The sequence below is a fragment of the Pelodiscus sinensis genome, chromosome 5 (genome assembly GCF_052426305.1).
Source record: "Pelodiscus sinensis isolate ZL-2025 chromosome 5, ASM5242630v1, whole genome shotgun sequence".
Classification (NCBI taxonomy): domain Eukaryota; kingdom Metazoa; phylum Chordata; order Testudines; family Trionychidae; genus Pelodiscus; species Pelodiscus sinensis.
In genome coordinates, this window is record NC_143056.1 from 57,112,501 (window position 1) to 57,127,698 (window position 15,198).

The window sequence follows — 15,198 nt, forward strand, 5'->3', positions numbered from 1 at the left end:
CAATGAGTTTTACAGCTAGCCCTACAGAAGTGAAAGCAATGCATACACCAAGGAGTTGTGGGTAGCAAGAAAATGAGATTGTCCTGCTGATTGGATGCAGACAAGCAATGAGTAATTCAAGAGCTCCCAGTCAAACAAACTGCTTGTGGCACTAGTACTTGTACCCAATTACCAATTCAGAGAGAAAATAAAAAGCAGTTTCAGTAGAGTCAGGGTGGGAAATCTCCAATTAGCACCAATTAGTGAAGTTGCTTCCTACAGCGGAATTCTGGGGACATAAGAAAAAATAATCTCCCAGAATGCCTAGTTGAGGCATTTATTTACCAGGTGATGGGACTCCTGAAGAATAACTTGATGAGGATTTGCGCCTGTGGGACTTGAATACAGATACTACTTGGAACTTGCCTGCTCGATTTGACTGGTCAATCATAGGCTGTACTATTCTTCTTCTGGCATTAATAAACCTAAAACAGAACACAAAGAATAGAAGTCCATTCATCAGCTTGCTTCTGTCTTTCAAGAACACCTTTGCTTTAACTCTGACAGGGATCCAGTGTAATACAGCAGCATCTAAAATATAATTTCACTTTAAAAGATTTTACTCGAAGCGCTCAGAAATGGTAACTTGTGACATGCTTATCTTTCATCAGAAGAAGTGGGCTGTGCCTACAAAAGCTCACGATACCATCTACATGTTTTGTTAGTCTATAAAGTGCTACCAGACCATTTGTTGTTTTTAAGTTTTTCCTGTTACAGCCTGACTTGGCTACCCCTATGAAACGTTTTTATCTTTACTAGTCAGTCCAAGACTGGATTTACCAGAAGGCTGTGAACAAGTACATGTGAATGAAAACTTGTGTTACAATTGTTTCTTTAATTTCTTAAAGCAACTAGGAACCTGGTTAAAGTTCACAGGCTAGAAGATTTTTTTTCCTCTTCATCATAGGGGATTCAGCTACCCTTGCAGCTGGCCATAAATGAGGACCAGGCTTTGCCACTCTGTGCTTTCACAAGGTATTGTTAGGTCAGCAAAGCCATCAATTAGGCTGTCTGAAGTTTTATCACCAGCACAGCAGCAATAAGTGCTGGCCCAGAAAGACTTCTGCTCTTCTGCAACTCCTGCAGTTTAAGCCTGTAAAGTCAGGGGTCATTTAGAGGTCAGTGCCAGCTGGGGGCGACCTTTTCAGCTAAGAGTGGGACACCCAAGGCAGAGCATTAAGCAACTGCTGACCATAAACCGAGGCACCTTTCAACTCAATAGAAAGAGGGAGTCATTGCTACATGTGTTTAATATTAGGCCCAAAAGCACTTTTTCCTCAAATCAGGGACCATAGCTGGAGTAGTGGCCAAGGCATTTGAGCATTAGGTAAAGCCAGTTATTTGCCTAGAAAGCCTGAATTTAATTTTGTTTGTAATCCACAAATAAGTGCTTGAATCTTTTCTATTCCTTTAATCCACATCAGCTCAAACTCAGTAAAATCAAACTCCGTAAAATATTTTACCCCACTTATTTTATTTATACAATTTATTCAAAACAAGGCAATTTTCTATCACTTACAAGCCACACACTTGTTTTTATCTGCGTTCTTTGTGTTTTAAGAACACTTTAGGGCTTATGTTCAGGTTTTGTCCTGTATTTCACAGTTCAGACTTCAGTCTAGTGACCCTTAAGGAGTGCTAATGAAGTTGAATACTAGTGTTTAATCCTCTTCAGAAATACTAACATGCCCATCATTCAAAACAGCCTCCTTAACTGCCATAAGGCCTGATCCAAAGCCTGCTGAAGTTATTGGGAGTTTTTCAGTCAATAATGGAAAATTCAATTAATCAGCTCACTTAGTAGAATTCTACTAACACACAGCTGGCCATCAGACATATCCTATCCTAGCCACTATGTTGCTCCCCTCAGGTTAAAATCCATCAAAGATAACAAAAGACAGTACACCTTTGTTTATATCTCCTTTAATCATACTGGTGGAAATTCCATTAGATAGATGCATAAATGCTACAAATAACACCAAAAGGTCTTTTTTTTTTTGCATCCCTATGTTGACATCCAAAACAAAGATATTCTCCATTCTTCAAGGAAAGTATAACTCAGTTGTCAAAAATGTCATCCTGCCTCCGAATTAGTCATGAGGAGACTTCATATATTAAAAATAAAAACAAAGAATTGATTCTGTTGTTCATTCCTTCAGCTAGCAGTAATTTCAGCATGATGGAGGTATTTCCTCTTCTAACACTGTGACTTTTAGACACAGTTTCCATCCCCAAAGACAAAGGTCTCTGATAGGACTTAATTTGCTTAGCTGCTTTCCAGCAATGTTACCACGCTGACCAAATGTGGGCTGACCTGAACCTTCTGTATCCAGCATGCCTTTTATCAGCTAAAGTTAAGGCCAATAGAGATTAAGAGAAAATCCTGATAAGACTGTTTTCTCTTCTCCTTCGAGCTTCTAATGATGTATACAGATGGCAAAGTTTTAAAGAATGCAGTGAGTGCTTATTTGGGCGGCCTGTAAAAAATTATAGACAAGAAACCCTCCCCCACTTTTTGTCTTCTGAGCCCCTACTTTCTTGAAGCTCGCCATTCTTTGGGGAAACTAAATTGGTTTTTCAGTTTTTATTTAAGCCCTAACCACTTTTATTATTTACATCTGGTGGTCCCCTTATTTATGTCCCTTTCCACTTTCCTCCAAACACTCCCTTACTCGCAGAGCTGCAAAGCATTATGGTTCTTCACTCCCAGCAGGAGAACTCCACACTGCCTTCAAACAAATAATTAAGGGGAAGGTTAAAAGTTCACCTAGAGGTCATATCTTTGGATACTGGTCAGAATGTTTACATTAGTAAAGAAAATGGGCGTTCTCTGAAGTGTTTTTTCAATGGGGTTTACACAACAATGCAGAATATTAAGAAAATTTTAAGTCCTAAAAGGTCTAAAGTGACATAACTGGCTCACAAGTATGAGAATACCAAATTTGGATTTACAGTCTTATATATTCTACCAGGGTTTTGACGTTATGAGATGGATTTTGAAAGCCCAGCCTCTGTTTCTTGTGCACTGGCTAGCCATTCACTTCCAAAGGAAGACATTTTGCACTACGTTTATTAAACCCACAGGAGAAATTCTAGATCTTCTATATGAACTACTAGATGATTCAGTAGATATTTACTGATGAGGAAGTGGAAGCCCTGAAAGTGAGCCCCCAAAAATCCAATGGGGGAAATCTTGTATTAAATTATATGGCTGCAAAGTTCCAGTAAATGTGGAAAGACCATAGTATAGTTGCTAAGGAACACAGCACTTGATTTGACCCCTACTTTCTAAACCTTCCTTTTTGCTCCTGCAATTTTGCACATACAAAGAATTGTAAGTGCAATTGATATCACTTGCACATGTAAATACCTTGTTGTGAGGAGAGGGGTACTGTCAAGAACTTGGACATTTAGGTTTTCAATGGCACTTAGGAGAGTTAGGCACCCCTATCCCATTAAAATGTAATTCCTCTTTGAAAATACCAGCCTTAAGTTGTATCACTTATGCCATCAAGTAACTATATCTGCAAAATTACATCTGAAATTATTTGCATCAACAAAATTATGGGTACAAAAGCAGTTGCATAGTTTAATTCATGCGGAAAATCAGGTCCAATATCATTGGAAATGACTACATCACATAAACCACCAGCACAATTGGCAGACATGCACAGAATATAGTGTTTGTGCAGTATTATTTATAATACACCATAAACGTAAATGATGCATATTAGAGAAATAGAAGCCATACTCCCTGATCTAGACTTTACATTTTTTGAGGGCTTTTCTTTTAAATGCCCCAGGGTGCCACGTTTGGGGCCAAAATACAGCAAGAGCTGGTCCTTGAAAAGTATTTCAGTTCATGCAATACAGAAACACTGTTTTGTTACCTTGGCAGAAATGTTTTAAGGGGCATTAAAAGACCAGTGAAAAATGAAACAAAAATATAAATAACACTATTTTCAGCATTATTTGAGCCCCTATGAAACAGTATTTCACAGTTCTGATCCTTATCGCTAATTGACAACCTTGATGGTTGCCTTCAACCAGAGACCAGCGACTGAATGGGAAAGACAAACAAATCATTTCTAATGGAGAGACCTGCTCTATTATTAATCATAATTATTTGTATTCTAGGAGCAGGTAGCAGTCTCATCCATGATCAGGGCCCTGTTTCAATACATACTATACAAATACATAATGAGAGACATTCCCTAGTCTGAATAGCCTGGATAGCCAAAAGCATTATTGTTCCCAGTTTATAGAAAAGAACAGATACAGAGACAGATTAAGTAATTTGCCCAAAGTCATACAGGGAGTCTGTGGCAAAGCCAGAATGTGAAGCTGGATTTCTCTATTACCTTTCCACAGAACCATTTTTCCTCATGTCTATATTAACATTCAGGCACACTGGCAGGGAATAGTATTGAAGTTCACATTGCCGCTATATGTGCCATACCTGTTCTGTGGATAAACAAGGGAATTCAGCCTGCAAGCTGTCCATTTGGCTCCTTTCACAAGCATTACATCAATGAAATGCAACCTAGGCTAGTGAGTGGGCCATGTGAGTGGCCCTCCTTCTTCTCAATGGGCTGCAAAATTGTCATAACCTTGACAGTCTTCTGGGATTGGGTAGTTTTGCTAATTGTGCTTTTGTAGCTAGAATTTGTGGGCTCTGCCGATTGTATTGTAGCAGCACTTTGACTGGATGCAGAGGGAGCACATGGCTCTCACAATGTTGTGTGCAATCAGTTCACATGCCCTTGCTTTAAGGGCATGTCACTTTTGTAATATTGGAAGGAAAAGAATTACATGGATGAAAACCAGCAGAATGTGGCAAACCTGTGCATGGGCAACGGTAAACAAAAGGTTTCCTGGGCCACACACAGAACCGCCATGTGGCACACGTGTCCCTAGGGCACGTGTTGCCCACCTCTACTCTACATTTACACATATGCAGAATTTGACCCTTACCCTGGAATGATAAATGAGGTGTGTATTCTTAAGTAGAATAGAATGTAATTGGTGTATTACATATAGGGCAACTCTCACTCCCATCATTTTGCAGATTTCAGATTATCATCCCTACTACAGTAAACTTCCGATAATCCGGCACCTTTAGGACCCAGGGGGTGCCGGATTATCAGATATGCCCGACTATCAGAAGGGGGGGGGCTATCAGAAGGGGGGGGGCTATCAGAAGGGGGGTCTGGAGTGGTGTGGGAGGGGATGCCACCCCAGACCCCTCATAGCCTCCCCTTACGATTCAGGCGTCCCTGATTCAGCCGCTGCTGGTCAGTTTCAGCAGCAGCTGAATTGGGGATGCCTGCAATAGAGCAGCTGGGGTGCTGCCGGGTTGGTCCCGCAGCGCCGAGGGGCGGCGCTACGGCACCAACCCAGCTGCTTGTAGGGACGCCTGGGACAGAGCAGCTGGGGTACTGCCCGGTTGGTCCCGTAGCGCTGCCCCTCGGGGTTGCGGGACCAACCTGGCAGCACCCCAGCTGCTCTTGGGGACGCCTGGGGCAGAGCAGCTGGAGTGCTGCCGGGTTGGTCCCGCAGCGCCGAGGGGCGGCGCTACGAGACCAACCCCGCAGCACCACAGCTGTTCTGCCCCAGGCGCCCGGATTCAGCCTGCTGGTGAAACTGACACTGCTGGTCAGTTTCAGCAGTGGCTGAATCCTGATGCCTGGGGCAAAGCAGCTGGGGTGCTGCCCGGTTGGTCCCATAGCGCTGCCCCTTGGCGCTGTGGGACCAACCTGGCAGCACCCCAGCTGCTCTTGGGGACGCCTGGGGCAGAGCAGCTGGAGTGCTGCTGGGTTGGTCCCGCAGCACCGAGGGGTGGCGCTACGAGACCAACCCCGCAGCACCCCAGCTGCTCTGCCCCAGGCATCCGGATTCAGCCTGCTGGTGAAACTGACGCTGTTGGTCAGTTTCAGCAGCGGCTGAATCCCGATGCCTGGGGCAAAGCAGCTGGAGTGCTGCCGGGTTGGTCCCGTAACGCTGCCCCTTGGCGCTGTGGGACCAACCCAGCAGCACCCCAGCTGCTCTGCCCCAGGGGTCCCCAAGTCAGCCGCTGCTGAAACAGATCAGCGGCTGATTCCAGGAAGCCCGGGGCAGAGCAGCTCTGCCCCGGGCTTCCTGGAATCAGTCACTGATCTGTTTCAGCAGCGGCTGAATCGGGGACCCCTAGGGCAGAGCAGCTGGGGTCCTGCCGGGTTGGTCCCGCAGCGCCATACTTTGGAGCTGTGGGACCAACCCAACAGCACTCCAGCTGCTCTGCCCCAGGCGTCCCCAAGAGTAGCTGGGGTGCTGCCGGGTTTGTCCCACAGCCCCAAGGGGCAGCGCTACGAGACCAACCTGGCAGCACCCCAGCTGCTCTGCTCCCGGTTTCCCCGATTCAGCTGCTGGTCAGTTTCAGAAGCAGCTGAATGGGAGAAGCCTGTCCGGCTGCCCCAGCACTTCCGGGTTCCTGATGGTGCCGGACCATCAGGAGTCCCGGAGCATTGGATGCCGGACTAATGGAGTTTTACTGTCATTCAAACAGTGGCATTGGCTATGAAAAGATGTATTTCTGTTAGCACTGCACTTTTCCATAAAGCAGTCACATAAATGATACAGGGTCAAAATCTATTCACCTTTCTCACTCAAGTGGTTCCACCAATTTCATTGTGGCTATTTATGTGAGCAAGACAAGCAGGATAGAGATCAAAATGTAAAGTGATTTAAAAGAAATCTCATTGTTTCTTTTTATCTGCGTGCTCACTTGGCCCTCCCCACCCCCACAAATACAAGCAGCAGAGGTAAACTAGTGAATTCTACAGTTTGCAGAATATTGTAAGTGTAGTTAGGCATGTTGCTTAGGCAGAACAGTTGACCTTTGCAGCCAAGGGGAGCCACGGGAAGTGGCGTGGGCCGGGCCACCATTTCCTGCGGCTCCCCTTGGCTGCAAAGGATGAAACGGAGCCAATGGGAGTCGCGAGGCTCTGTGGCCACGGCGTCGGTAAATACACAAACCGGGGTGGCCAGTTAATGTGTTTCTGAGAGTGATTCCGCGGAACACTTTCAGAAACACTGTGCAAGATCCTACACTGATTTATACTGAAATAGGTTGTTTCAACCCCCTGAAAGGATATTGGAGGAGATTCATTTTCCTGCATAAAGCCACAACAGTTTGGTTTTATGTGGATGAAAAAGAGCAACGTTTGGAGACATGAGATTCATTCATCCCCCAACCTGGGACTAGACTGGCTGGTTGTAGAATAGAGCTGTATTCATCCCCAGTCACTACCTTAGGTTACTGGCTGGCAATGTGGGACCTAAGCGGTCAAGAGAGTCTTGTGCTGGTCTTCTACAGAAAAATGCATTTCCCTTCTTGAGGTTAGGTGCCTAACACCTATTGATATGAATTGATTGAGCTGAAGAGCCATTTTTAGCTGTGCTGGTGGTGCTTCAGTCTAGACACTTCCTACAGTGACAGAAGCTGATTTTCCCTCACTGTAGGCCCACACTAAAATTCTCCCATTAACCTATACTGGGGCTTAAGTTGGGTTAACAACTTCTCCCAGAGGAGAGAATTTCAGATAGACCAGGCCTCACTTTTTTTTTTTAAAGAAAGAAAATAGATTATGGTGAGGTACAATATGGGACCACAGAGTTTAGCTGTAAATATCACTGTGCTCTCTTGATTCCACTTGAAATAGCCATAACAGACACTGACATGTTGAAATAAAAAAATCCTTTAAATCAATCAACTCACTGCATGCACAGAAAGACCTTCACTTCCTTATACTGCAAAAAGAGAAAGGAATAAATCAACAAGAATGCACTTCCAAGGCACTCCAAAGATTGAATACGGCAGTGTGTTGTCTCAAATTAGACTGTAACCTGTTTAGGACTGGTACTATGACTGCCTGGGTATCTGTAAAGGACAGAGTTCCCAACTAGGGATTGTGGCACTATCGTAATAATAAGAATAAACATAATTAATAATGCTAGATGAATCTATTGCCTTTCTTTAAAAAAAAAAGTGAGGTCCAGTCAACCTGAAATCCACACTCCTGAGAGTAGTAGTTAACCCAACTTAAGTTCTGATACGGACACAGCTAAGTTAATGGATGAATTCTTATGTGGACCTACAGTAAATGAAGAACTGCTTTTGTCACTGTAGTAAATGTTTACACTGAAGAACTACAGCAGAAGAGCTGTAGCTGTTCTGCTGTAGCACTTGCCATACAAACAGAACCTGGTTTTCAAAGGCTTTTAGGCACCTAAAGATGCCTCTCCAAGTCAATCCTGCCAATAGTAGTTAGGTACCTCACCTACTTAGGAGTTTCTGAAAACCCCACTAGATATCTAACTGCAGCTTTAGGCACTTAACTACATATGAAAGTTGCCAGAAGGAGAGCCATGGAGTTTGAAATGTTCAGCCCAGCTACTAGATACAACAGTGAATGTGCTAGTCAAGTTTTTCCACAAAGGCCAGCCAATGTGCCTTGACCCTGAATTAGGGGTTGTCTCTTCTAGAGATAAGGTAGACATCCAGGTTCTGTGTTGTTTCATACATTTGGCCACGCTGTAGATGACAGGTCACAAATTAGGAGTAAAATTTTCTGTATCCCGTTTCCAGTACCCTCAGCTGCCCAGTGGAACCTTTTGAAACATTCAGTGTCCTGTGTGTCATATTTTTGTTCACAAACAGTAATATGGACAAGTGGTGATAGTTTGTTCACAAAATGTAATTAACATGTTTTTCTGGAAGGTTTGCTTGGCATTATTATATGGCACTTAACATTTCCATGAAAACGTGTTGTCATATTAAGCCCCTCCTTCAGCAAATCCCTTTGACATGCCCTTAACACCCACTGAAATCAATGGGTTTTAAGCACATTCTCCACATGTACCCCTAAATATGGACCTACAACAGGTAAAATCTCCAGTATTTGTAAATTTTGATGGGACAACTAATCTTTGTCAAATGACATTTCAGCATTTGAAGTGTGAAAATGTCAGTGGTTTTGTCCACCCCACGCCACACCCTGCTTTTTTGGTTTCTATTTAAACTAAGCCCACTGCCATTTAATGATTTTTTGAAAAAAAAAAACCCCTACAATTGTCTATTTAGTTGTGAAATCTAATTCTATTTTGTAAATGAAGTGGACAAAAACATTCACATGGGACATTTTCTAATTTCTTTGTGACAGTTTTGCTGAGATCAGTTCATAATGATTATATATTTTATACATTTCTACCACATCCATTTCAGAGGAACAGAGCTTTCCAGAAGAGTGGAATCTGAAAAGCTAAAATTGAAGCAACATTTTTATAGCTATAAATATATACTCCTTTAAAACTATTCATTGTTTATCAATCAGGCTTTTATTTTTGCAGCTGAAATCTATCCATCTTGGTTTATTTAACCTTTTCACTCCAGTGTGTGTTTTAAACTGACAGAATTAGGTTAGATGTCCTTTTGTGTGGGCATGTATATAAAAATGGCTGATAAACCCTTTGTTTCTGCTTCACTGACTCTATGCCACACCTGTTTGCCAACACTTGTGTGTAGCATTCCTTATAAAAAAAAGTATAAAGGTGAATGTAGACACTTGGATGTGAGCCAGCCAAAGAGGCTCCCTTAAGCTAAAAATACTGAAGAGTGGAATCACTTTCATGATTGATTTTCAAAGAGGAGGGAAAAAGAAGGACTTATTTCTTGACAAAACTTCTTAACACAGGATTGGATAACTTTGTTAAAGGTGTAAGTATTCCAGGGAAGATTAGGATATTTTAAAAATGGCAGGGCTGGCTGTCTCTTAAAGGTGCGTCTACACTGCACCCTTACCTTGAAATAAGCTAAGCAATTTGCACTATGCAGCAATTTGGTCTACACAGCTCCAAATTTTGAAATAAAGTTCTATTTCGACAAGTCCCTTAACCCTCATGAAATGAGGGTTACAAGAACACTGGAATAGCATGCCCGTTATTTTGAAATATATTTCAAAATAATGGGTGTGTTTAAAGACGTGGAATAGCTATTTCAGGATACTTCCAGTATCCCGAAATAGCACTGCTGTCTAGACATAGCTTTAGATAGATACTCTATGTTCACTGATGGTTCCATGGACCTCTGCCACGTCTTGTATGTCACTTGCAAAAGTTTCATCTTCACAGGAGATGGCAATTCTGAAAATTACATAATGGCACTCAAAAGTCTATATTTCAGTACTGCCAGTCCCAAACATTCAAAAATCATGAGCCAAGATACCCAAAAGGATGAGAGTGTCTTAAAATTAATGAGATTATATATAAAACAAGAAGGTAAATACACATCATAATCTAATCTATCTATCTAGTGTTTCTTTATTTACCTTCTAGTTTTTGAGGCTTTACATTTTTCAAGAATTTCTCCAGATGTCTGAGAAATGAACAGAGAAACTTACTTTAAAGGAAGGAAGGAAGGAATGAAGGCAAGACTCTCATCATACCACTTCTTCTCTGGGAGCTTGGACATCAAGTTAAACATTAAATACCACAAAATTCTTGATAAAATCATGAGAATTGTCAACAATTGGTATTTATTTAGCTTCCAGAAAATGTGTCTCTTTAAACATGTAACTCTTCTACCAGGTTATATTTCTGGAGCACAGGAAAAAGACCAGACTCAAGGCAAGAGTTTGAGGGGGTGATTTTGTTTGTTTATTTTTTGTCAACAGTGTTTGCTGGTAATACATACTGAAAGGGTCCACTTGTTTATTCCATACTTTAGGTGTTCATACATGTGGACTGTATGAGAATCTTGCCTCTGCTGTAGTTCGGAGGCAAGATAATAAAACTTTTTTTATAGGCAGAGAAAGTGAGGACTGAAGCATACAGTGCTGACTCTAGATTTTGCAGAGCCCAATATAATCACTTCTGTTTTTCCCCATTCCAGCATGCACAGAGTAATTCCTATCCCTGGCTGTCTGCCTGAACCCACTTCCCCATACTTGTTTGTGTTCTCTGTGGCCCCTGGCGACCTCCTCCACTGCATGTAGAAGGAAGCCAGGAGGTGGAGCCAAAACATAGCTTCCCAAATGGGATGTGCAGATGGAGAAATCATTTTGTGCTGTGGCCCACTGGAGTCAGATGGGACCATGAGTGAAAATATGGGTTGGTGCCATGGCTCCATGGCTGGTGGGTTGAGAGCATATCTGCGTCCTTGGAAGAGTGGGACCATATGTTAACCCTTAGGTCACATAAGCCTAGTGTTGGCACTGTAACTATGTAGTCACAGCCTTTAGAATGCAATTAATTTCTCTGAGTAAAGGTGTATCTTCACTGCTACAATTGGCTATAAAAGTGAGCTAGCACCATGACTGAATACTACCCCATTTGAACTTTGCTAAATTGTATAGTGGAAAGAGATTGCATTGTCCAGGATTGCAAATATACTGTGAAACCCCATTGTGAATGAGAACCAGTTAGAGGAATAAATCTGTTAACACTGAGTTTAATGAAGAATTCCCGCTATACAAAGAACCCTCTACGCACAGATTTTCATTATAAGCTTTCATGATGTTTTAACCTAGGTGGAAAATTATCTTTTATTTCCCTTGGAATTCTGAATGATAATAAACACTATTCAGTGAATGTAATCACACCTCATACCACATAACAAAGCATCCCAGCAGGTCATGATTTTTGAAGCAATGTCTGTTACTCTTTCAGAATGCCATCAGATTATTCATATATGGTTATTTATCATGCACCGTAAAAGCGATCTTTCAAAGGTACTTGAAAGGAAGGGAGGAGACAAACAGCGTTCCTTAGCTATTCATATCTTAAAGATAAAATGCTAAGTCAATAGACATAAGTTGTAGTATATTACCTCATCCTGTACTTGATTTATTGCAAATGGGAAGCAACCAGAAACTAAATTACTTTGAAAGTTTTACTACTGACATTAAAATTCCAGGTCTGTATACATTCATCTTATGGAGACTCTGAACACAATTTTAGCTAATTTGGCATGTACGCTATTTTGCTTGCATTGGGATGTCTGCATTAAAAGTGAATTTAGACCCACCTATTTGATTCTTAAGTTACCCTTGAATTTAAAGATGTGTTAATTTGTCATGTTAAACTCATGGGAAAATATTTTGAAAATTGGGAGCTGATGAGTGTTCAATACTTTTGAAAATCAGGCTACTTATTCAGGCTCTTAAATGCAGATTTGGATCCTAATTTTGGGCAACCATTTTTGAAAAATCCATATTTTTGTAATAGTCAATCAAATTAAAGTCACTTGGGGTTCCTAACTAGGTCAGATTCAATTTTCAGGTATTCATCAATTAGCCTGAAGAGGAGAGCTTATATAAAAATGTAATGTCTGTTTAACTTTGCATCTTCATGATGAACTAAACATAGTAATTCTCCATCTGACTTCTCAGCGGAAACTACTGAAGTATTAACTTGCCAAAAAATGCACAAAGATGTTTAGCAATTATGTATTGGATGTATTTGAAGAGATCAAGGTGCACTCACATGTCCTGTGTTATGGATATCTCTGATTAGCTTGTCATCTACTCTGAAGAAGATGTAGCTTGATTCTCCTATGCTGTGTAACAGGCCAGCTGTTAGCTGTCTGTCAAGCACCTAAAGTGGACAAGTAGTCCAGGAGCAAAAATGTCACTCCTTTGATCTGGCAAGGAGCAGCTGCTGATTTATAGAGTAGGACTTTGTTCTTCCGTTCTATTTTACTTTCTTTCCTAAGGCAGAACCACAAAATCCAGCAGAAAAAAAAAATGCCGTTCTCTGCAACATCAACAAGCTCTGACAACTGCAACAGGGTTTTTCTTGGCCCTAACAAAGCTCTCAGGCATCTCCTTTGACGCTCACCTTTTTTTTTTCCTTCTTCTTTTTGCAATGTGGTAGTTATTGTTTAATTCAGCTTCTGTAAATGGAATGGACTGTGGCCAGCAAGCCTGGGGCATAAACACACCTGTATGAAAGAAGCCTTATTGTAGCAACCATCTACAACCAACCCAGTTTGTGAGTTCAGAAGGAATGCTCCATTTACCCTGACAGCAAATTTTGTCCAAAGTGAACTATTTTTTTTTTGTATCCCCTGTCCTGTCTTGGCCCTCCTGGTATATTTTTTCATGGTCATTAAAGCTTCAAATCTAAAGGGAAAAGGATTAGGCTAGGAAATATGTATTTTACCTATCAGCCACTGGATCTTAGGAAATTGGATCTTAACAGTTTAGTTTTCACAATCTGCAGCCAAAATAAATGTATAGAAACACACTGCTGAAAATTTGAGAACTGCTGATCCTAAAGATATTCACACTGGTACTGATGAAAAGCTGCTGTGGCAGACACTGCCAGCTTAAACTTCCCTAAGTTTCTATTTGAGAAACATTTTGAGAAAAGGTATTTAATAAGCAATGGCTATTGACATAATTAAAGTTAATCAGAACATCACACTGACAGCATGGAGTAAAGCTCTGGTCAGGTCTTTTAGAGTCATATTACAAGGAGCCGAGCAGCTGCTATGAAGTGCTGAGTCCCTTAAGTGGGGTGCTGAGCCCCCAGCACTCCCTCAGAAGCAACTGAGGAGCTACCTTTGTGAAGTTGAGCACTTAATCCATTCTCAAGTTTATTAAAGGGAAATAAATGCTCGCAGCCACAAAAAGCTGTTGTATGGAATTACCGTGTTAAAGAGTGCATAAACCTGTAGATACAGTATTGGCTAAGATGCCAACCACATGCCATACTCAGGGTATGTCTAAACTGCAGGGGCCGTTTTTCTAGAAAAACTACACTTAGGTCCACACTGCAATTGCGTTCTTTTGACAGAAAGTCGAAAGAACGCAGGGGTTTTTCCGACAGCGGTAAACCAATTTCTATGAGGAAGAAGCCTTTTTCCAAAAGAGCTCTTTCAGAAAAAGGCATGTGTGGACGGGAAAGAGGGCCTTTTTTTTTTTTTTAAGTAGTAATCACTACTTAAATGAGAGATAGCGTCAAATCAATGTGGACGCTATCTTTTGAAAAAGCAGATCGCTTTTTCGATGCGCTTTTGCTGTATGGACGCTTTCTTTCAAAAGAAGATTTTCTGGAAGATCTCTTCCGGAAAAGTTTTGTCCAAAAGAAGCCTGCATTCTAGATGTCGCCTCAGACTCCTTACTGCTGCAACCTGACAAGAGGAGGAAAAGGCTTAAGAAACAAAGGGGGAACGAACTGAGTGAGGAAGGGTTACATCATCACCGTTGTCCAAGAGAAGCACATATGCATATGTTAGCTTGTGAAAACAAATAAATAGCCAAGACCCTAAGGGAGGCAGAATAATGATGATCTACAGCATAGCATAAAATGACATATTAAAAATTATGCTGTCAGTGGAACAATAGAATATTAAGCAACAGTCCATAATAACTGGAGAATGTTTTAATTATAGCTATAGATATCTTTCTTCAGCTGGTGGCTACTATAGTATAATCTCAATCCCCCTTCCCTCCACACCTGCTTGTTACAGCACCTATCAGTAAAGCAGTGGTTTTCAAACTTTTTTCCCATGATCCAGTTGAAGAAAATCATTGATGCCCGTGACCCAACATAATTTGACAAGAGTGTGGGCTCCAGGGTGGGTCTGAGGATGAGAGCTTTGGGGTGTAGGAGAGGGCTCCAGCTTTGGGAGGGTGAGGGCTGGGGCAGGAGTGGCTTACCTTAACAACTCCTGGTAAGCAATGCAGCAGGGAGCCAGCCCAGAAGCAGCCAGCAGCAGGTTATTAGACAATGGGAGTGCAGAGCTAGCACTCACGGGAGTAGCGTGTGGAACCCTGTGCCCTCTCTACACCCCATCCCCCACCTAGAATCTGGCCTTGCTACCGGTCGCTTCTGGGGCGCAGCACAGTCTGTGGTGGTTAACCTGCCTTAGCATCCCCTCTAGTCACCTGAACACCCTGCAGCAACGAGACCCAGTGCCTGATATTCCATAATCCAGTACTGGGTCATGACCCATAATTTGAAAACCACTGCAGTAAAGTACCTAATCATTTCCCCTGTAAGCCGTAATTATATGGTGATGTCCATTCTTTTTTGCACCATTGCCATTGGAGGCTCTGCTTAGGTTACTTCCTCTCCTTTAATGTCCTCCCACTTTGGTCACTTTACTTATGGTAGGCC

At 42.0% G+C, this 15,198-nt stretch overlaps 1 protein-coding gene across 17 annotated transcripts in view; it reads right to left on the reverse strand.

Moving 5' to 3' along the window:
* Window positions 1–15,198, reverse strand: part of MEIS2 (Meis homeobox 2) — a 202,720-nt gene that overhangs the window by 6,040 nt on the left and 181,482 nt on the right. For 11 of the 17 annotated variants that reach the window (XM_006132700.4, XM_006132698.4, XM_025189474.3 and 8 more), the window contains one exon: window positions 406–464. In XM_006132700.4, the coding sequence (XP_006132762.1) occupies window positions 406–464 (59 nt within the window). Of the gene's footprint in view, window positions 1–324; window positions 465–15,198 lie in introns of all 17 variants that reach the window. The other 6 variants (XM_075927029.2, XM_075927027.2, XM_075927025.2 and 3 more) reach the window with 1 other exon arrangement.